A 23,870-nucleotide genomic window follows, 5' to 3' on the forward strand; every position below is an offset into this window, starting at 1 on the left:
GTGCAGAGCAGAGATGTGTGGCTTCAAGCTATCAACCTCAATGGCCCCAATGGTATGGGGTGAGTGGAGGCTTGTGGTTGGGGCTTCCACAAGCAGAGGTTTTGCCACGTGGCCTCGATACAAGTTCTTCCAGGTTGCAGGCTTCTTCGCCATCGCTGCTGTCTTGCTCTGACAATGGCCGATCTCGCAATCACATAGGTGCGTCAGTGTACGGCTCAAAGCCCAAGAGCCGACTCCGTTCTAGCAGACGATGCTGTAGTTCGGGAAGGTCAGCCATCATACGCTGTGTGTTTGTGGCGTTATGGAATCGTCATGATTGTGACTTGGTCGTAATCGAGACAGTATCATGCTACGTACCACGGTCAACTAAGCCAGTAAGAAAAACGGATTTGTGTGGAAGCTGATGGACTTTATGGGGGCTGCCATGTTGCTGTACGTCATCGCGATTGGGGTGGTTGTTCGGTTACCTGCCTGTAACGTTTTAGAAAATTCAAAGTGAATTCTTGAAGGGTCTAATGCACAGAGTAAGGATATTTGAGAAGGAGAAACTCCCAGGCAGCGGGTGAGGACGATGTGATAGCGTCACGGAAAAATGCGGTTTACACCGAAAGTTGCCAGATGATGTTTTTGGCATGTTGCCAACTTTTACATGCACTTATATGGTGGCGACGCATAAAAATCGTGATAGCTCCTCGTACATTGTAAAATTTTTTAGATTTCTATCTGTAACATCAATCAGTAGACGTGACAGACATTTTGGTTGCAGTTACCAATTGATACTACCAAATTAGAGGTCGTACAGCACTTTAAACAAGCTGCTAAATGGTCTCTCAGCAGACGACGTCTGCGCCTGAACATGCATGTGCCCCTCGCTCCTGGCTCGCATGTCGTGCACGTACATGCATAGATGGCCTTTGGAGGGAAAATTCTCAGCGAGCGGCCGTGACCCCTTCACAATCTTCGCTTTTTCGCGTTGCGCTGGCGCTGCCGACTTGTGATTTGTTGGTGCCTGCGCGCGCTTTTCACGCTGCGACGAAGGCGAGTGCGGTGAACATTGCGACCAGTGGTTCTTCACAATGCAGCCGAGGTGTTTTGTGCCGAACTGCAACAGCGAGCAGGCATATCCTGCAAGGACAAGGCAATTGCCCTCAAAGTTTCTAGTGGCCCAGTGACGCTTGAGGCATTGGCTTTCACCATAGCAAGGAAAGGCTGAGAGCGGACAGGGACATATACGGGCAGTGCTATTGAGATGAGCTTGATGGCGGTGAAGTTCTCCTGGACAAATGGAGACGGTCAGTGTTCTTACCTGGCTTTGTGCTTTCAATTTTTCCGCGCTTTCTCAACTACTTGTGAGCTGTTCACACACACATGTACGCACACATACATACATACACGCACAAAGAAAAATGAACTGGACCTAACTTGAAGTGCGCAAAGCATGCGAGGACAGATACTTTGGTGGCTCAAAATAAACATGCCCATTTTATTTGAATCTTGATTTTGCAGTCACAAACACCATAAATTTTTCAATCACAATCAATGAAGCCAATGTCAGCATTTCTGCAAAACTAGCTCTTAAATGCTGTCGCATTAAATCTTGGAGTCGGCGAGTACGCACCGGAACACGTCCACTTGGGAATGTATGGCGATTTGGTGCAGTGGTGAGGGTGGCGTGCATGTTTTTCCTTCTCTGCTAGTGACAACAGAGTGCTGTGTCCGATTTTGTGATGTTTTCAGGACGCCTGAGCGAGCGCAGTTCCGCCTCCTCAAATATTCTTGCTGTATGGCCTAATGTAACACATTGTTGTAATGCGTCATGCAAGAAGCACAGTTAGAGCCATAGTACCTTGTTGATGATGGAAGGATTACGCCTTAAACTACAACTATATTGTGTGCTGTGCAAGGATGCTGCCAGTGTACTCTTCATAGCTTTGGCAGTGATGCAAGGTGGTTGTGAGATGGAGTATAAATAGCTGTAGGGATAGCTTGGCATTGGTTGAAGTGAATTCATACCTGCCAAGTCTCTCAGATTGCTCAAGAGATTGTTGGATTTCGACCGTTTCTTTCGTTTGTACGGTAGTCATAAAAATCTCCTGGAAATCAAAATTTCTGTACGTGATCTGGCCACATTGGAAAAAATGCAGGTCAATCCACTCCAAGCTTTTTGCAAAACCACCATGATTTATTATAAACAAATTTAGGAGGCATTCATATAAACATGCAGTAGAATTTCAGTGATGCGAAACCGCAGCGGATATGAATTCGTGAAATTTCCCAGCCAAATGTCAATGTTAATTTGGCCAAGATTTGAATGTTCTGAACACTTTTCTTAATCTCGCGGTGGGTGATAGGACCAATTGACCACATTCATACTATCAATCAGGTAATAGAGAAATGCTCAGAATATAACCAACCACTATACATAGCTTTCATAGATTACGGGAAGGCGTTTGATTCAGTAGAAATATCAGCCGTAATGCAGACACTGCGGAATCAGGGCGTAGATGAAGTATATATAAACATTCTGGAAGAAATCTACAGGGGATCAACTGCTACCATAGTGCTTCGGAAAGAAAGCAACAGAATACCAATCAAGAAGGGTGTAAGGCAGGGGGACACAATCTCCCCAATGTTATTTACCGCGTGCTTACAGAAGGTTTTCAGAAGCCTAGAATGGGAACAGTTAGGCATAAGAGTTAATGGAGAGTACCTTCGTAACCTGCGCTTCGCCGATGATATTGCATTGCTGAGTAACAGGGGACGAATTACAACTCATGATTACGGAGTTAGACAAGGAGAGCAGAAAGGTGGGTCTTGAAATTAATTTGCAGAAAACGTAACTAATGTACAACGACCTCAAAAAGAGCAACGCTTCGAAATAGGTAATAGTGCACTTCAAGTTGTAAAAGACTATGTCTACTTAGGGCAGGTAATAACCGCAGAGCCGAACCACAAGATTGAAGTAACTAGAAGAATAAGAATGGCGTGAAGCACATTCGCAACCACTCTCAAATTATGACTGGTAGATTGCCACTATCCCTCAAGAGGAAGGTATATAACAGCTGTATCTTGCCGGTACTTAGCTACGGAGCAGAAACCTGGAGACTTTCAAAGAGGGTTCAGCTTTAATTGAGGGCGACACAGCGAGCAATGGAAATAAAAATGGTAGGTGTAACCTTAAGAGACAAGAAGAGAGCAGAGTGGATTAGGGGACAAACGGGGGTTAAGGATATCATATTTAAATTAAAGAAAAGGAAATGGACATAGGCCGGGCATGTAGCGCATAGACAGGATAACCGCTGGTCATTAAGGGTAACAAACTGGATTCCCAGAGAAGGGAAGCGGGTTAGAGGGAGACAGAAGGTTAGATGGGCAGATGAGATTAAGAAGTTTGCGGGTATAAATTGGCAGCAGCAAGCACAGGATCGACTTAACTGGCGGAACATGGGAGAGGTCTTTGTCCTGCTGTGGACGTAATCAGGCTGATGATGATGATGATCATGATGGTGGGTGATAGGAACTTTAGTACCAAAACTGTCGAACGAAGGCCGGAGCTGCGTGCTGGAAGCTTCGGAAGTACGCACAGAGCCAGCGCACGCCACTGACCTCCACCAAAAAGGCTGGACGGCGCATCCCTGCTCTCTAATGCAAGCGCTTGTGAAGCCACTGGAAGGTCCATTCACTGTCCCGGAAGCTGGCGTCTTCTGAGCTTGTTAGGTGTATAATTGAAATATTGCCACAGAGACTGTTTACAATATCCGACATTAAGAAGAATCGGCGTTCACAGTCTTGTGCGCACTCTTGCTTGGGGCCGCACGACTCATGCCTCTTGTTCACAGGCACGAGTCAGTGTGGGTTGGAGCTGTGAAGAAGAAAAAGGTGCGTTGGCAGATGAACAGTTTTTGTTTTGGAACGCTCTAGCGGACTATTCCATCTTTTCGCACATAATTTTCAGGGCACAAGTTTGCCCATAATAAACTAGTTTTTGACGTTTTTTCTCTTGCACCCGTTACATCGTTACATTCTGGTGGACGGTGCTGGATATGATTGGAAGCCCCCTTGGCGCGAGAGAGCGAAGCCCCGATCCTCAACGAGTGGAACCTGGCGAACTGACTCTGGTACACCAGCGTTCAAGCCGCCGCCTCCGAGGAAAGCCGCCTGAATTCATACCCCTCCCCAGTGCTACAGCAACCCAAGGAGCATCCACAGACAACGGAACGATGGCTTGCCAGGTGACATCATCGGAACTTATTCTGTCCCCACCGTGCTTGCCTGAGCCCTTCCACGGCGACGCGTTCGAGGATGTGGAGGATTGGTTAGAACACTTCGAGTGGGTTGCGAAAGCCAACGGCTGGGATGAAGCAAGGAAACTGCGTTGCGTGTACTTCGCATTGGAGGATGCAGCGAGGACGTGGTATGAAAACCATGAAGTGTTCATACGGACATGAGAAGAATTCCGACGACAAATAGTAGCTACATATGCCAGCACCGATCGTCGGGAGAAGGCGGAGAACGCTCTACAGTCCAGAAACCAGCGCTCGAACGAAAGCGTTGGCATGTATATTAGGACATGTCCTGCCTTTTCAAACGCGCTGACCCGAACATGAACGAAAAGAAAAAGCTGCATCACTTGATGCGAGGTGTCAAACAGGAGTTATTTGCCGGTTTGGTACGCAACCCACCTCGTACAGTTGCTGAATTCCGCAATGAAGCCACCTCCATAGAGCGGGCATTGCAGCAGCGCCCCCGTCACTACAATCATGACACGAGTAGTGTTCCTGCGGATGTCCTCTCAGCAAACCTGGGAAGCAGCAGCGAAGCATTGAGGGAAATGGTGCAATCCATTGTGAAGGAAGAGCTCCAGAAGCTGCTGCTCCGACAAGTCGCAACGCCAGTTTCGTCTATGACTACCCTGATCAGAGATGAAGTTCGCCACGCCATTCTTCAAGCCGAACCCGAAACGCAACCTGTTCGACTTGAACAGCGATTGCAAGAACACCCCGTACCGACTTACGCCGATGCCGTACGCCAGCCTGCCGTGCATACTGCTTCGTTTGCAGCTCCCAGTGGCTACCGACCGGCTTCGCGTGGCTCAAACTATCCAGCTAATTCGAGGTCAAAAAAAAGCAACGTGTGGCACACACCCGACAGGACGCCTCTCTGTTTTCACTCCGGCGAAGCTGGACACCTGTACAGAATGTGCCCATATGGACGAGTTGGTCTCCGTGGGTTTTCTCCAAACGGGCCATTCTCCTGAAATCGCGAAAGACCCGTTAAAATTGAAGATTACTTGTTCGGCCATCTGTTTCCAACTTCCAGTTTCCAGCATCAGCTTAGATCACCAGCGCCTGCTCGCTATCGATCGCCAAGCCCTCGACGATTTAGTTCACCTTCTCCACCTTCAACCTCAACACACCGTCGTTCAAGCAGTCCCCATCAGGAAAACTGAAGCCAGCGACCTATAGAGGCAAGGCTGCTGATGTCCGACCAACTGAAGATCCTCCGTCAAGGTCCCAGTGCAGCAACGACGAGCGGAACACTAGAACTAGGTGAGGTAAAGACAAAATTTCTTCAGACTTGCGCGTTACCGTAGACGGGTGTGAATTTACCGTTTTAGTTGACATAGGTGCTGATTATTCGGTTGTCAGTTACGCTGCCGCAAAGGATTTAAAGAAAGTCTGACGGTCATCTCATCATACCTCTGGGAAGATGTACTGCACGAATCAGAATTCAAGGCGCTACTTACATTGCTGACTTTGTCGTACTTCCGGAATGCTCTAGAGATTTAATACTCGGAATGGATTTTCTGCTAGCAAACGGAGCTATAATCGACTTGTAGAATTCTAGTGTCTCGCTTTCGACCAAACTGGCCATAGACACAAATGAGCCAGAATACACTGCATTACGTGTTACAGATTGTGATGTTACCGTGCCGCCACGATGCAGCGTAATAGTCGGTGTAAGAAATGAAGCATTCGTTGATTTTGAAGGTATAGCGGATGCAAACATCGAACTACTGCTCAAGAAAGACATTTGTGTAGCTCGATGCATTATTCAATTACGTGGTGGATGTGCCGATGTATTGCTTACGAATTTCGGAAACGAAATTCAGCACGTTGCAAAGGACACTGCTATTGCCTTCCTGCATGGTTTTCAAACAGTGACGGACTTATGTGGTCTGGTGTCAGGGCCACCTACTTCGGAACCTGCACCTGATGTCGTGGCAAGAGTTGCAATCAGCCAAAATCTATCCCCAGCTGAGAAAAAAATCATTCAAGACCTCCTAAGAGACTTCACCGGATGTTTCTCTACCTCGTCAAATGTACAGCGGACCCAGGTTGTTAAACACCGTATAATAACAGATGAAGCTACAAGGCCGGTACACCAAAATCCGTACAGAGTATCACCGAAGGAACGTGAGATCATAAAGAGCCAAGTGAAAGAGACGCTGGAGGATGATGTCATACAGCCATCCAATAGTCCGTGGGCGTCGCCTGTAGTCCTTGTGAGGAAAAAAGACAACACGCTGAGATTCTGCGTTCATTACAAAAAGCTGAACAGCGTGACCAAGCAGGATGTCTACCCTTTGCTGCGTATTGATGATACGTTGGATCGGCTACGGCACGCAAGGTATTTCTCTTCATTGGATTTAAAAAGCGGTTATTGGCAAATTGAAGTGGACGAAAGGGACCGTGAAAAGACTGCTTTCGTGACCCCGGATGGTCTATATGAGTTTAAAGCACTCCCATTCGGCCTCTGTTGTGCGCCTGCAACGTTCCAGCGCATGATGGACAGCGTCCTTTCAGGCCTCAAATGGCAGTCGTGCTTAGTCTACCTGGACGATGTTGTGGTGTTTTCAGCAACGTTTGAATAGCATGTAGAGCGACTACGTTCGGTACTTCAGGCTATCCAGTCAGCCGGCTTGACGATTAAACCGGAAAAATGCCAGTTTGGATTCGAGAAGCTTCGTTTCCTTGGTCATGTAATCGGCGCTCAAGGTGTTGGCCCGGACCCGGAGAAGACTGTTGCCGTGGGGCTGTTTCCCAAGCCAAAAGACAAGAAGGAGGTACGCCGATTTTTGGGTTTATGTGCTTATTATAGGCGGTTCGTGAAAAATTTCACGAAAATTGCCGAACCTCTAACAACGCTCACAAAAGAGGACGTTCCATTTATTTGGTGCACCGAACAAAACAGTGCATTCAACGAACTAAAGAAACGTTTGCAAGCCCCACCTATCCTGGCCCACTTTGACGAAACCGCAGATACGGAAGTTCATACAGATGCCAGCAATCTTGGCCTAGGTGCGGTCCTGGTGCAATGGCAAAATAGAGAAGAGAAAGTGATAGCATATGCTAGCCGCACCCTCTCAAAAGCGGAAAGAAACTACTTTGCAACCAAAAAAGAGTGCTTGGCAGTCATATGGGCGATCAGCAAGTTCAGGCCATACCTCTACGGCAGGCCGTTCCGTGCCGTCAGCGACCACCACTCACTGTGTTGGCTGGCGAGCTTAAAAGACCCATCAGGACGCCTTGCGAGATGGAGTCTCAGGCTCCAAGAGTATGACATTACGGTCGTATATAGGTCTGGCAGAAAGCATGATGATGCTGACTGCTTATCACGTTCACCAGTCCACTTGACTCTTTCAGAAGAAGAGGACTTCCCACTCCTTTGTGTGATAAAAACCTCAGAAATTGCCGAACATCAACAGGCTGACATGGAACTGCTCCCATTAATAAAGTATCTCGAAGGGCATGATGAACAAGTTCCTCGCGTATTTAAGAGAGAGTTATCCTCATTCTGCCTCCGAGATAATGCACTTTACAAGAGTAATTTTGAACACAACAAGGAGAAGTTCTTACTCGTTGTACCATCAGCCATTAGGCATGAAGTCTTAGAAGCCTGTCATGATGAACCGTCTGCGGGTCGCTTGGGCGCGAGTCGAACTTTTGCCAAAATTCATCAGAAATACTACTGGCCCAAGTTGCTAGCGTCCGTGAAGCATTACGTCAAGACATGTCGCGAGTGTCAAAGGCGAAAAACACCACCCCTCAAGACGGCCGGCCTTCTCAAGCCTATAGAGCCACCTGCGACTTCATTTCAACAGGTTGGAATGGACCTACTCGGGCCGTTTCCAATGTCAGAATCAGGAAAAAGGTGTATAATAGTTGCGACTGACTATTTGACACGATACGCTGAAACCGGCTACCTTGAGCGAGGAACGGCAACGGAAGTCGCAAGTTTTTCGTTCAGAATATTGTTCTTCGCCATGGAGCCCCACTCGTCGTGATTACCGATCGAGGAGCAGCGTTCACGGCTGATTTGATGCAGTCCTTAATGACAATGACTAACACCAGCCATAGGAAGACCACTGCATACCATCCCCAAACCAACGGGTTGACAGAACGCCTGAACCGCACCATCGCTGACATGCTGTCGATGTACGTTGACATTGAGCATAAATTGTGGGACGAAATCTTGCCATATGCAACTTTCGCCTACAATACGGCCGTGCAGGACCAATCCGCGTCGCACCATTTCAGCTGGTCTACGGTCGCACTGTCACTACGACACTCGATGCCATGTTGCCAGTAGACAATGACAATTACGAGCCATCTGAACTTGACGTCTTTCTGCAAAGGGCTCAAGAAGCACGCCAGTCGGCACGACATCGAATACATCAACAGCAAAACAAGGACGCAAGCCACTACAACCTGCGCCGCAGAAAAGTTCAGTACAACCCAGGCGAGCGAGTGTGGATATGGACACCACTCCGACGCCGCGGCCTATCAGAAAATCTTTTTTGCCGATACTTTGGCCCCTATAAGGTTCTCCGACGAATTAGTTACCTAAACTACAAAGTCATCGCCGATGGACACATCTGTTCAAAGCGGCAAAACAGTGCAGAAGTCGTACACGTCATTCGTATGAAGCCCTATTATGAGAGGGAATGAAAACGCTCCCTTTTTCTGTTTGCCTCCCTCCATCGTGCATCGGGACGATGCGTATTTCGAAGGGGGACTAATGCCACAGAGACTGTTTACAATATCCGACATTAAGGAGAATCAGCGTCCACAGTCTTGTGCGCACTCTTGCTTGGGGCCGCACGACTCATGCCTCTTGTTCACAGGCACGAGTCAGTGTGGGTTGGAGCTGCCAAGAAGAAGAAGGTGCGTTGGCAGATGAACAGTTTTTGTTTTGGAACGCTCTAGCGGACTCTTCCATCTTTTCGCACATAATTTGAAGGCACAAGTTTGCCCATAATAAACTAGTTTTTGACGTTTCTTCTCTTGCACCCGTTACAATATATCTGGTGGCAGTTGATGTTATGATCGTAATTTTTGTTTTCTATTTTTATAATATGACGGTTTCGTGGTCGTCCAACGCCCCACAAAAATAACAGATGCCGTAACGACGTCATCTGAATACGGCGGGGTGCTGTAATCTACAACTATTGCACGCACTCTTTTACACTGCGTGTGGTTGTCGTTGCCACAACCGTTGTGGACGAAACTGCGGTCGTTCTTTAAATGATCATGTATGGCGACGACTTAACTGACACAACCCCGAAAGGGTACACACGTACAATGCTCGACCAGTCAAAGCTGGGCTGCTTTCCGCAAACTCTGTGGACAAAACTCCTGCAGATACAATCATAAATAGTATAAACAACTTAGGTAGTCTTGAAGGCACCTGCGCAGCCAGCGCACGCAGATTCAAAACGGAACTGCCTTGTTTGCCGCAACCGAATTGCACAAAGCCGCGGTTGCAGCGACGAGATAGCGATCTGATCTACGAGCTCCGAGTGCACGCGGCTAACGGAGCGGTAGATTACAGGCAGTAAAGATGTAAAAAGAGCTAGAAGCACTTTGGCGTTCCTGTCCAAAGAGGGTAGTCGTGAGCGAAACTTTGACTTGCGCTTTCGCGGCAGCCAGCTGTGCCGTCTCGTTCGTTCACGTGTCTGAGGAAGACATTCACGAGTTGTTTTGGCGGAAATATATTTTTTAGTTGTTTTGATTATGTGAAATTTCGATAGTACTTGCACTCCCCCTTTGAATTAGACTCCCACCTTAGTGAAAAACCCTACCCTCATGTGTTTGGCTTGCGATTAGAACTTAGGACCGCCCCCCCCCCCCCCCCTGTTGTGCAAATCTCCTGGATTCAGAATCCTGGAACTTGGCAGGTATTTGAATTAGTGCTGTGAGTTATATACGCAGTAGCTTGTTATTTTTGTGTGGTGGTAGGTAGGAGAGGCACTCTGTCAATCTTGCTGCCTTTGTGCATCCTACAAAGTGGTGCGTATTCCTGCTACATGCTCTTATACGCATGTGTCTGAATTACCATTTTGTGCATTGCATGCAGGCCATGTCATTTCCTGCATGAGGAGTTACAAGTTGCATTGCCTTGCTTTTCTTTTCCTTGCTTTTGTGTGTGTGCCAAGCTTCATATTGAACACTCTATAATGAACATGAAATATTTTCTTCTTCTGCCTACTGTGTGATGTGTGCAGTTGTAACAGCTCCAGGTGAGGAAAGACGGACGCTGCGTATGCTTCCTGTGGATGTAGAGGAGCCACCTGCACAGACCACTACACTGCACTTAGTAGTGGAAACCAGCAACCCGCCCATTCAGCCAAAGCGTCGCAGAGGCCGTCCTCGTAAGGCGGATCAAATCAAGAGGTATATTTGGGGCTCTGTAGTTGCAAGTATTCCTCAATCCTCAATTGGTCTATTCGCTTTCACCAAATAGCAGCAATGCTGTATATGGTGGCATATTTTCACACTGTGAAAAATACTTCCACTTCAATAAAGTTATGGTCTTCTCCAAGGCAGTTACTGCCTTGGAGAAGACAAGACTGCTTGTCAAAAAGTTGGCTCCATCAAAGCACACTGCTCCAGACCTTTTCACCTCTTCAAGCTTTCATGTTCCCCTTAACTTTTGCTTTATTTGGATTGTTCACACCATGCAATTGAGCCACAGCACTCGCATATGGATGTAGTAGACTCATACTAGTGGATGTACCAAATCGTGTAGTGCTCATCTTGTCTGTCTGTTGCAAGTGGTTAAAAGAAACCTGGAGTAATTTTGATTAGCCATGTTTGAATGGTACTATATCCAGATCTGTGTAATTTTATTGTTTGATTGATATGATAAAATTGATATGATAAACGGGTTGGGGTGGAGTTGCACATGGCTGGCTTGGGTGTAAAGTGCAAAGAGGAACTAGCTGTCCAAGAATGCATTTTATTGTAACTTATTAATTAGATAGCATTGGCTTTTAAGATACACTGACGATGGCTTGAGAAGGGTGGTGATGGTGTGTAAAAACTGAAAACTTTGAATATGAATAGAATAGTTGTCGCCATTCAGTTTGTATTTGATTCGTAATTTTAGCATGCAGGTATATATTATATTTACTTACATAATGAACACACTGGCATAATAAATGCACCCCCAACTTCAGTCGTCAAAATTTTGATTTTCTTTTCCCCATGTAATAAATGCACCCCCTACATTCGTCCACTGTAGTCCCGCTAATCGACACCTGGCGGTCTTAGCCTGTTGGATCTCTTCCGTTTTTATTATTATGCCAACCCCCCTTGGCCACCTTGGCTCGCTCTTTCCTCCCCTTCGCCCAATGCTGCGCATAGTATAGTATAGTTTTTTTTTCTCTATCTGTGCGCAGCACGTACCCAGTCTTTTTTAAATATCTATGCGCTATAGCGGGGTTCACGAATGATGCGAGTGTAGAGACACTGCAGCTGACAACCACACAGCGAGCGAAGGTCACGAAACTTCCTGCACCAACCGACAGTTGCTTCTTGCAAATATGCAAATACAAAACTTTGTCCAACCAGATGCACGCAATTTTCGAGCAACCACGACAGGATTTGCTCCTGCTATGGCTGTTGTGAAGGGCCATTCGTCGCCATCACGTCGCAGGCTTCTGGAAAATCGGAAAGAAATCGTTTGTCACCCAGAAAAGATCGTGACTGCTTCCGCAACATGGTCCCCGATTATCACTTCGTTTCAAGCGAGGCAGCCGCCATATTCTATCGTTAATCTTGTTATTGACGGTTTGTTTTGATGCTTTGGTGGTAGCTTGTTGCAATGTTGGTTGCTTGCTACAATGTGAACGGCGTCGTTGCGGTCGTCGTGCGAGGTTGCCACAAAGTTCGCTAAGTGCGTTGTGGCATTGTAGTGCATGCTTCTGGGCGTCCTAGAGATCACGGCAGATAATACTGTTGCATTTTAACGATTACGAGAAAAAATAGCCACGAAATGCTTTTATGGCGTGCATGGGCCGCGCGCGGGAACAGCTTGCAGAAGATAGCACCTTCAACCCTCGAAGATGAGTGAAGTGCAACAAAGAAGCTGAGTGTCCTAACTTTTTTTTGCATTGCCACATTTATTCGCTCATACTGAAAAAGTTTTCACAGAATTTGTGCCCTGCATAATAAGCGCATCCCCAACTTGGCTCAGATTTTTCGAGAAAAAAAGTGTGTTCATTGCGCGAGTAAATACAGTATATAGTATATGTTTTTGTTTAAATATAAGGTATAGCAGCTCGTATCGGTGCGTGGAGGGAGTGAAACTGATACAAGAAAAAACTGTTCGGATCGATGCTGCAAGAGAGCCACACTTGTTGCACAAAGAGATCAATTGCTAAGCAAATTTATGGGTAGGATAACTTGTGCTCATTAAAAGGTCCTGCAGCACCTTTTCAAGTTATAGTTGAAGGATGTCGTAGCAGTTCATCGCCTCATGAATCTTGATGGAGAAATGAAGACCATTCTTTGCGAGTGTGTTACAATTAGGCCTGTTGCAGGTTCTCTTTGTAACTTAGCTAATCACTTTTGCAGGCCAGCACCAGTTGTTGAAAAAGTAGAAGAACCTGACACACTAACCAGAGGGCAAGATGGCCTTTTCCATTGCACTCGTTGCAAGCGGGTCTTCTGCAAGGAGCGCCACATTCTAGGCCATAAGTGTATGGCCAAGGGTGACTATGTTGACAGCTTTGATAAGGTAGGTGTTAACAAAACCGCATTTGATTTTTGTTGTGAGAACTAAACACAAAATGTTAAGATTATCTTTGGGTAAGTTATTGAAAAATAAGGGCATGTTTCTAGACTACTTTACCCCCCCTATATAAGCTGTGTTGACTGACTTGCTTTTTTCAAGATACCCAGTTAATCAAAATTTAGACTACTTAGGTATAATGTAACTAGCACAAGTTGTAAGGTTAGACAAGCAAACATATATCGCCGTGTGGGCGTAGCAGAGCAGCTTTGAAAGACAATAAAGACAGGGGTGGACTTACTTGGACAACATGAGCTACTCAATGGCTGTAGACAAATGGTATGATCAGCCATTTTGCCGCTGATGCTTTCAAAATACAGTAGACGCTTGATAATAGAAACCCTGATAATTCAAACTTTTGGTTACTCTTAGGCTTATGCGGATATTCAAGCACTTCCAATATTTGAAGGAGTATTACAGTATTCGAACTTGCCTCGATTAGAATTTAAATTATTGGAATTTTGAAGTATTCTAAAAGAATGAATAGGTGCTTTTTACTTTGCATGTAACCTTCTTGTAAAGGAGGTTTCACTGTAGTAGAGAGATGTTATTTATTAGCACACCGTCTCGACGAAAATCCTCACTGCCATGAAGCCTTATTTTAAGGTCAAATTAATATATTACCCTCAGATTGATTTATATATATTTTTTTTTTCAAAATTTGAAAGCTTGACGGCGGAAATGTTGTTGGCCCGTGTGCTCCGATTTGGGTGCACGTTAAAGAACCCCAGGTGGTCGAAATTTCCGGAGCCCTCTACTACGGCGTCTCTCATAATCATATGGTAGTTTTGGGACGTTAAACCTCGCATATCAATCAAAATTTAAAAACTTGTTATACCAGCTTATGTGTTCTAAGTACAGTAAAACTTTAAACATAATGTATTTTACAGGTTATCAATTGCACTCTACCGAAAGTCATATCCTGCTACTATTCAAAGTTGCTTCCACTTTCTTTTGAACCAAAGAGAATGACATTTGCACATACCTTGCTTCAAGTTAAAAAAAAAATCTTGTGTAGGATAGTTGGGTCAAGTCAAATATGGTAATTTCCTTTATAATATGTGGTCTATACTATTCAAATTAGATGAGAAAATATTTGACCAAAGCACTATTCGCTTCGCTTTGAGCCTAGAATTTAGTATTGTTCACCTTGGTGAAACAGTGGCTATGGTGCTCGTTTGCTGACCTGAAGGTCGTGGGTTCGATCTCGGCTGCGGTGGTCGCATTTTAAAGGAGGCGAAATGGTTGAAGCCTGTGTGCTGTGCGATGTCAGTGCAATTTACAGAACTCCAGGTGGTCAAAATTTTTGGAGCCTTCCACTATGGCATCTCTCATGGTCTTATCATGATTTTGGGACGTAAAACCCCAGATATTAAAGAAAGTAACTAGAAGTTATTATTCACTCAAGATTAGTAATACAAACAAATATCAAAATGTTTTGTAGGCCCTCTATCTTTTCGATGTAATTTAAGGCTGCTTAATTCAGACTGCTACTCCATTGCACAAATTCAGTCTAACTTTCTGCTTGTCCATGCCTAAAGGCATCAGCTTTCTTTATTGCTTTAAGCCAGTTTTGCATCTTCATGTCACTAACATGCACAAATAAGGCCGATTCCTTGTCTACAAAGCAGCCAAACTAGCCAAGTCACGCAGACCACAATTTCAAGCTCACTGCAGAATAAGAAAAAAAAAAGCTGAAACAAACTAACTAACAAAATATACTTGAGAGGCATGGTCTGAACCCATTTTTTTTTCAAGGTCATTTTTGCTGCAGTACATTAGCATACTGCAGGAAAGCTTTCTAAGGTTAGGAAAGTGCTTCGAGCTGCCATGGGACACAGCGCATTTTGTCCTTTAAATACAGACACATGCATGAGCTGTATAATAGCAGATACCAGTATTTCTCTGACATCTAAAACTTTGCTGGGCATCATGCAGGGCTATCTATGATGGTGCTGTGGCCCCGAGAAAGAATAAGCATTACAATGCTAGAGAGTATGGTGCCCCGAGTCATATTTATGAGAAGTTCCCTCAAATTTGAATTGTTGTTGTTGCCATAGTTCCATGCACTGGCAAACTCCAAAGATACGTGTGTCATCGCTTGTTGCAAAAGATCTTTTTGAGCTATCAGTTTATTTCCTGACCACTGCTTTGTGTAAAAAATGAAGTGTAGCTGATGTTTGTCCTAAGTGGTATGGAACTGGCCCGTGTTGGGCTTGAATTCCCTATGCTGTGCTGGCCATTAATCTTGTCATTGTGTAGAGGTTTATTTAATAAAAAGCTGTTATACTTAAGCAATTAATGTCCAGAAAATGTTGTCGTCAAGATGTGCTGCGTATGTGGTTGTACGATTGTCACATAAGCCTGTTTATCTGTTTACTTTAGTTTTGATGACTTCTTTATCTTTTTTGTAACCTTTGGGTTAGAGAATGTAATATAAAAAGTTCCTCCATTTTACTTTATACTGTAGCCATAATTTGAGTTCAGTGGGCTTTGGATATAATGAACATTTCGTGCTGTGTTATGGTCATTGTTATGAGTGTTGACAGTATAATGATACATTTGCACACATCTATTTTAATATAATGGTTTACTTATTTAAGCAGTGATTACTAATATGTATTACCTTCAGACAACTTCTACTTATCTTGTCGACAGTTTTTTTCTCCCTGAATTTCTTTATTGCCAGACCTTATTGTATTTTTGTGCTGCATATATATTGCCTTGCTTTTCTTTTTACTTTGGTTGGCCTAGCACATTTTTGTTTAGCATGAAACAGGGATCAGGTGAACTGGAGATATCTACTATTACTATGCATTGGTTTGTTCTGCAGAAAGACGATGAAAGCAGTGCTACCCTTGAAGAAGATATGAAAGATGCAGACAACACAGAAGACTTCCGGTTGCACCGAACCAATGAACGTGAGGCATGGACTCGAGGTCGAGGCCGTCGAGGTGGACATAGAGGTGGCCATCGAGGTGGCCTTTCCCAAGGCACCTCCGAAACTTCACTTGATGAGATAACTGCGGGACCTGGCGAAGCCAACAAGGAGAATGTTGCCGGCCAGGAGCATGCCACAGCCGACAAATCTGCTGAAGGAGGCTCAGGTGAGGCTACACAACCAGAAAGCATAGTATTTAGAGACGCAAGTGTTTTGCCAGTTTTGATAGCGGCTACTAGATGCTGTGCTGACCAGTCTGACATAAACTTTCACTTTCAAAACTTCTACTTTGCCAATCGGGTGCAGCAGGCTTGTTACTGCTCCCACCACTGTGGCATTATCATTGGCCTGTGAGCAAACGGTGTGGATAGCACGTGCTTGAATAAGGAATTAAAGTAGTGTGTTGAATAACTACATTATTTAATTATGATGGCAGCCAACTTACAGTTAGACCTCAATACGTAGGTGACTGGAACAAGGCAAAGCTATGTGCACCCGGAATGGCAGTATATTCTAACCATCAATTAGAATTTTGCATTTTGTGACATGTGCAGCATAATGACCAACTATCAAATGCAATGCCACAGCAAATGTTGGCCAGGAACCCACTGCTAGCCCTTTTTTTTTTTCTTTCTATCCAAGCACTAAAAAGTTCTGGCTGTTTTACAAATGTGTGGTAGCGCACGACGGTGATGCCAAGGAGCATTTCAAAACTATTTCTTGGGGTGTTGTAGTGGTGTTTACTTGTTGTTTTGTATACTGTCCTGGGTCTTCCTAATTTTTTTTTCACAACTGCTTTGAATGCCCCGAATCATATGGTGGGTAGCATTCACCATTGACCCTACGATTCCACAATTTTTTCTGCAGAAGAAGCGGAAGAACTGGCTCCTCGAAAGCTGCACTGGCGTGAGGACCCTCAACATGTGCCAGTTTTTTCACGGGACGAAGAGAGGTTGGCTTTTGAGGAGCACTTAAACCAGGTTGACCTTAGCTGTGTTGACCACTTATACACACAGCACCTGGTAGCCCAGGAGATCACTTGTCCACCAGGTACCCGTCTAACTCCCAAGGAAGTCTGCGATCTTCATGTGTTCTCTTGCAATGTCTGCAAAAAGGTGTGTATTCCATCCTTCATTGATCTTTTCCCGTAAAACATCTGCCCCTGTTCATTTATGTATTCTACTTGAGCCCTTCATTTATTTATTTATTCATAATTCCCTACAGGCACCCGAAGAGCATTGAGGGGGGGGGGGGGGGTACAATAAATTCACCATAAATAAAGCATAAAAAGAAGAAAATTGTATAATAGAAGAGAAAAGAACAAGCACAACAATACATTGTAGTAAAATGCAAAATGAAAAAAGCACATATGAACTTGCAAATGCTCCCAAAATTTCACAGGCTCTCTTAATGAAACTACAGTCGAACCTCGATATATCGAACGGCGCGGCGATCGCGAAATAGTTCGATATATCCAAAATTCGATATAAAAAATCACGAAAAAAATGCGTCAACAGCTTGCTGAAAACAACTAACGAACCGTTCAAGCGTGGAGCAGTAAATGCTCACTTAAAGATTCTAACATAGTATTTATTGTGTTGGTTTAAAATATTAAAAAAGAGTAGCCTGCTTTTTGTTGGCCATGGCGTGTTTGACGACTGCGTCCTCAATATAGTCCAGGCGATCCATAAGTGATAGGCCGGTGCCTTCAATCGCGCCGCAGTGGCAGCGCACAAGGGCCAAGGCAGCTACGACCTCAGCTGATGTCGGGAGCGGGGCACCATCAGCGCTTGCGGGATCCACCTCGGTAGAGTCTTCATTTGGCTGCTCAGCAGTAGCTTCGGCGACAATCTCCACATCCGTGAGCTCCGCCGTTGTGAACTCCGAACGCACGAACACTGTGAGCACAATGACCGATGCCTGCCGATGCTACGGGGGAGGAGCTTGCAACAAGTGCGCAGTGTGCCGTTGACACCATAAAGACTGCAACGACTGCAAGTTGCAAGGCTGGAGCGCGCGTACGCCGCTACGTTAATGTGGCGCTCTCGGTGCCATCGATGTGTGCAGCATTCGTAAACGCCCGCCGCTCTACCGCTATTTTCGAGAGTTGCGGGAAAGCTCGCCGCCTGTCAATGGAGCGCGGGCGGTTTGGGGTGGCTGAGTTCGATGAATCCATTATATGTCAAACTTTGTTCGAAATAAAAAATCAATAATGCATGCGATTTCTCGCATGATATAGGAACCGTTCGATATAGGCAATAATTCGATATATCCGTGTTCGATATATTGAGGTTTGACTGTATTTCATCAGGAAGACTGTTCCAAAGTGCGATGGCGTGCATCAAAGCAGAATTACAGTCGACCCCTGCTACAACAAAATTGACGCAGCACCGAAAAAATATCGCCGAAGCGAAAATTTAGTTGAAGTAAAATCGAAAAAATATAGCTGATCTGAGCTAGCAAAACAAAGGAATGTTTATTCTAGAAATTCAGAAAGTGTCTGCTGCTTCCTATTCTTTCCCAGCAGCGTCATGACATAATTCTCACCCATGCATAGCTAGGCCACGGAGAAAAGCACACTGAAACAAGGCCTACAATGGCTTTCGTGAACGAAACAAACAGCTGCATCAACACGTTAAAACCAGCAGCTGTCCGCCGTCAAAAGTATCCGACAATGCCGAGATGGAGGCTTGGTATCATGGAGCAGTGACTTTTGCATTATTCTATGCCATTCTTATCATCCATCACTCGCAGCTAGCTGATTTTGTTGATAATGCGAACGAACAGCCGCTCTGATTAGTTACCACATTGGCCAAGCGCGAACATAATGATAAGAATCGGAATCAGAAGAGGAATCGTGCCGCAATTGCACTCAGCAGCTGCGAGAAAAAAACCATGAACTGAGCGACTGAGCTTCAGCTTCGGATCGTCTGCGGCTCAAAAGCAAGCCAGTAGTAAAAGCAGGGCAGTCTCATTTCCATCGCTATCGAGCAATGGCGGTGTCCATGCTTGCTGAACAGTGGCGGTAGGGTGGCTAGAATTGGGAGGTGTGAATACCGGCTGCTCCAAGGTGGCTTCCACTCGCGAGCCTGCAGCAGTAGCGCTGTAGTCGGAGGCGCTGCCAGCTTTCTTCGTTGCAATGCACCCGCGATGGTTGTTTCGAGTTTTTCGCCTGTACAACATTTTTGTCAAAGTAAATATCAAACAACAATTTCACCAGTTATGAGTACACGCATCTTTCGCTGAACGAACATTCCATTAGAGCGAAGTTTTCGATGGATTGTCATTCCGACAGCACCACTGTTTATATGTTTAGTGAAACAAAAACAAGTTTATTTTCTATAACATTTAACTACGTCTTAACAGGAGTCAAAAAAAAAAAAAAAAGCTTGCTGTAGTGGAACATGGTATATTTGACGATGTTAGTTTGCCAACATTACCTTGTGCTAACCCGCAATTGATTGTGACGTTTGCTGCTAAATCTGCCTAGACAGTGCGAATTACCGAGTGCAGTTACGCATTACCATTTTCTCAATGCTGGATTTGTATTACACTTGCGGCAGTATTCTGAATCATGTGTAGAAACTGAGACAACACTTAGTTTCATGGCTGCAACAAAGTTTATTACTGTAAGTCACTAGCAGACATTTTTTTACGTGACACAGGGCTTCAATCGCTTGACCTTTTTCTCGCTTTTTGCTTGGGTCAGACCATTAAAAAAAGAACTCTTGTCGTGCAAAATAATCTGACCACTACTTTGTTCAACTCTTTGCAATGTTCAATGCAGCCAATTTCTGGAAACTGCTTAGAGTTCGTAGTAGACTAGCTACTAAATTCGAATGCAGGCACACTGTGCTTAACACATGTGTCAATTTGGTTTCTATAGTCTCTACCAGGTTTTACAGAGACTCTGATGGATACGGAAGTCCCCTTAGATTACAATTTCTAGTCGCATGCCTTGGCAGCTCTTTGATTCATTTGGGCAATTCTCCAACGTGCTAGGGCTATCGGGACACTTCTTTGCTGATACGTAGTCTGATGATACGTAGTCGATGAAATACGTACCGTATTTTTCGGTGTATAAGTCGCGGTTTTTTTCTGAATTTTTCGTGGGTGCGTCTTATACAACGATGCGACTTATATACATTCAAAATCGAGTTGGATGCCACGGCTTGGGTGGCGCTGTTTACGTCAAGCAGAGGTTATCTGATTGGTGGCTAAAGTCAAGGCACGAGTGAAAATTAAACCCTTCACTGTGAAGTACGAATCCTCAACTTCATTATTTAAAGAAAAAAAAAGAGATAAATGTAATGATTAGTTCACTAAGTATTACGGCTAGGTGGCGTTAGCCGCCGCCCAATCTAAATGGTACAGCCACATCCATCCATCCATCCATCCATCAAAATGGCGTCTACGGCGCTTCACCGCTACCTTTTTCCTTCCTCCGCGGCCTTCTGCGATGCACAGAAACCACATTTAAAAAGAAAGTATGATTAACGGTAAGTTAACACCCTAAAGGTAACGCAGCTATGTAGTTTTGCACAAAAAAATAATCATAGGGGTGAAAATGTGGAGGTATTTTTTAAATTACAAATTATGAAAAGCAAGTTTAGATTTCAGAGCCACTTCCTTTACCGTCACTTCCGTCCGCCATAACGTCTTCATTGCACTCGCTGTGTCGTTGTTGCTGCGCGCGTCTCGTGTGTTGTGTTGTGCGTCGTAGCATAGAGCCGGTAACGCCGTAGAACCTCGCGAACCATGGCGCCGCTTGGAAAGCAAAGTCGGCGAAGCTATGACGCCAAGTTCAAGCTGCGCGCTGTTGAATTTGCCGAAAACCACGGGAACAGAGAAGCAGGGAGGCAATTCGACGTCAGTGAAAAAATAATTCGTGACTGGCGCAAGGCGCACAGCGTCCTCCGGACGATGAAGTCGACAAAGAAGGCCAACCGCGGCAAGAAGGCGCGCTGGCCGGACCTCGAGCGTAGCCTGCGCACGTGGGTACTGCAACAACGAGCCGAAGGAAGAGGGCTGTCAACAGTGCAGCTGCGCCTGAAGGCGAAGGCTCTGGCAGCGGAGAGCAATGTTACGGGATTCAATGGTGGTCCGTCGTGGTGTTTCCGCTTTATGCGACGGAATCAGCTGGTTATGAGAGCCCGGACGACAGTGTGCCAGAAGCTGCCCGACGACTTTCAGGCGCAACTGGACAACTTCAGCTCATTCGTGAGGGAGGAAGTTGCGAAGAAGAATGTCAGCGCGAGCCACATCGTTAACATGGATGAAGTGCCGCTGACATTCGACATCCCGCTTGGGAGAAGCATCGCCGAAAAAGGCCAGAAAACTGTCACGGTGAGGACAACAGGCCACGAGAAGTCCCACTTCACCGTTGTGCTCGCCTGCTGCGCGGACGGCACAAAGCTGCCTCCCATGCTAATATTTAAGCGGAAAACCTTGCCGAAGGATAATTTCCCTCCTACAGTGGTGATTCAGGCGAACACAAAAGGTTGGATGGACGAGGGAATGATGAGTGTGTGGCTTGACCGCTGTTTTTCCCGTCGACCAGACGGATTCTTCCACGTGAAGCCAGGAATGCTGGTAATGGACAGTATGCGGGCACACATCACCGATATTGTCAAGAAAAAGATCAGTTCAAAGAACTGTATGCCAGTGATTATTCCCGGCGGCATGACGAAGATGCTTCAGCCGCTTGACATTTCTGTCAACCGCAGCTTCAAGGCAGTTCTGCGACGTTCGTGGGAAACGTGGATGTCGGAGGGAGAACACAGCTTTACAAAAACGGGGCGCATGAGACGCGCAGAGTTCGGCGAAGTGGCGAAATGGGTGAGTGACGCTTGGGAGTCAATTTCTGCGAAGACCATTGTGGCGGGCTTTCGCAAGGCCGGTTTGATCCCCTGCGCGGCCGATGGCGACGTTGAAGAATCCGATTCGAGCGAGTCGGAGGACGACAGTGATGTGCCAGCAGTACTGCAACCAGAAGTAGCTGCATTGTTCGTGAGCGACTCGGAGGAAGACGACTTCGATGGCTTTGAATAAACGTCACCAAGCTATCGGAATAATAAAGGTACTTCTGAAAGTATTGTTTTTATGTGTGTTTAAAAGCGCTCGCACGCGTGACTGCCGATAGCTAGAAACGTGCAAAAGCGTTGGCCGTCGCAAGCATGCATTGTCACGACGAGATACTTAAATGTCGGTGGTCGGATGAGCAAGTGCGTCTTCTACACCGGTGCGACTTATGCACCGGTGCGACTTATATACGTTTTTTTCAGAAAAACTGCTATTTTGAGGGGAGTGCGACTTATACAAGGGTGCGACCTATAAACCGGAAAATACGGTAGTCATTTCGTCTTTTTCGTTCTCTAGGCAAACTATTCTATATATATTTGGGCAGGTTTGAAAATAAGGTGCGTAACGCGCCATCTCTTAAACTAGTTTTGTCACGCTGCATTCTTCCTGTCCTTCTACAATATGCACTAATTCTCGCACGCTGAATCTAAAAACCAAGTGAGAAGACATAATTTTTAAGTAAATAAATGTATTTTTCGAAAAGAAATGACCGAGGTTTTAAGAGTGCCACAACGCGTTCAATATCTCCACTTGCCGATACCTTCCACACATGCACACACGTCTTTTCTGCCCTTAAATAAGTTCAAAACGTTTGCCATGTGTCCAAATGTTTTACACAGACGGCGGAATTTTCCTAGTGTGCTTTGTCCGCCCTTGCGATGGTGCACTACCATTTTGCTAATTGTTTTTGCATGCCAGAGCGCACGAAAAAGGGAAAAGTTTTGAGCGCACGATCTGTATACCGCATGACCGGCAGCCTCCCCCGGCGTACACTGCACTTGCAGCCATCTCCGCCGCGCAAGCAGCAGCACCTCCGATTGCCGCGCTAAATCACGACCTGGCGTAGACCTCGCGCACCGCGGCACCACTTGGCAAGGGAAACATGGCGCGCTTTTCACACCTTCTCAATCTAGCCACCCTAGTGGCGGTTTCTGGTGGGGCCAATGCGTGTTTTAGACTTCGTCGACGTATTTTAAAGTTCTGAAGATGCATCAAAATGTTAAAGATTGTGTTTAGTGTATAGCAATGAATATCTGAGCCTGGAATTGCATCGTGAAATTTCGTTGAAGCGGGACGGCAGAAGAAAAAGTGTTCGTTGTGGCGACAGTATTTATGCATTGATTTCTGGCCTGCCGACGGGGAACCGTGAATTTTTCGTTGTAGCAGAAATTTCGTTTAAGCGACGTTCGTTGTGGCAGAGTTGGACTGTATTGAATGACTCTGTGTGGCCGAAGATGCTTCTGAAACTGAGATGATTATGAAGACGACGTGATATATGTGAAGGAATTTCAATCGAGAGAAGACTGGTCCAAGAGTTGTAATGGTATGAATGGAAGATGCATAGTAGTGTGACAGAGCGGCGGGAATCTAAGCATATTCCAATTGAGGGCATACAATGGCATCAAAGGGTACGCCTTCAATCGGAATGAACGCCAGTGCCCTTGCTAGAACACAGATGCCCTTGCTTCTGTTTACTATGTGAGTTATAGATGCCAGATAGTCATGACCACAAATGAAATTTGGGTGTGTTGAAAATGAGATGTTTGAAAACTTAGAGATACTGAAAAGAATATTTGCTACCAAGGCACCGTATTTACTCGATTCTACCGCGCCCTCGATTATAACGCGCACCCGTTTTCACCGCGAAAAAAAAAAGAACGTAAGACATCGATTGCAACGCGCACCCATTTTTCTCGCTGGCCCACACGATCACACCACTCGAAAAAACGACTCCTTTCGGGAGCGTCTTCCGTTTAAATGAGGTACGCGC

The 23,870-nt window shown here is 45.6% G+C and overlaps 1 protein-coding gene across 4 annotated transcripts in view; it reads left to right on the forward strand.

Annotated features, from left to right (window-relative positions):
• LOC119176427 (zinc finger protein ZFAT) overlaps positions 1 to 23,870 on the forward strand; it is a 158,199-nt gene that overhangs the window by 9,107 nt on the left and 125,222 nt on the right. For all 4 annotated transcript variants that reach the window (XM_037427690.2, XM_037427688.2, XM_075877667.1 and 1 more), the window contains exons 5-8: positions 10,508 to 10,676; positions 12,861 to 13,023; positions 15,911 to 16,184; positions 16,886 to 17,133. In XM_037427690.2, coding sequence (XP_037283587.1) covers positions 10,508 to 10,676; positions 12,861 to 13,023; positions 15,911 to 16,184; positions 16,886 to 17,133 — 854 coding nt within the window. The remainder of the gene's footprint in view (positions 1 to 10,507; positions 10,677 to 12,860; positions 13,024 to 15,910; positions 16,185 to 16,885; positions 17,134 to 23,870) is intronic.

Source organism: Rhipicephalus microplus, chromosome X (genome assembly GCF_043290135.1).
Source record: "Rhipicephalus microplus isolate Deutch F79 chromosome X, USDA_Rmic, whole genome shotgun sequence".
In the NCBI taxonomy this organism is placed as follows: domain Eukaryota; kingdom Metazoa; phylum Arthropoda; class Arachnida; order Ixodida; family Ixodidae; genus Rhipicephalus; species Rhipicephalus microplus.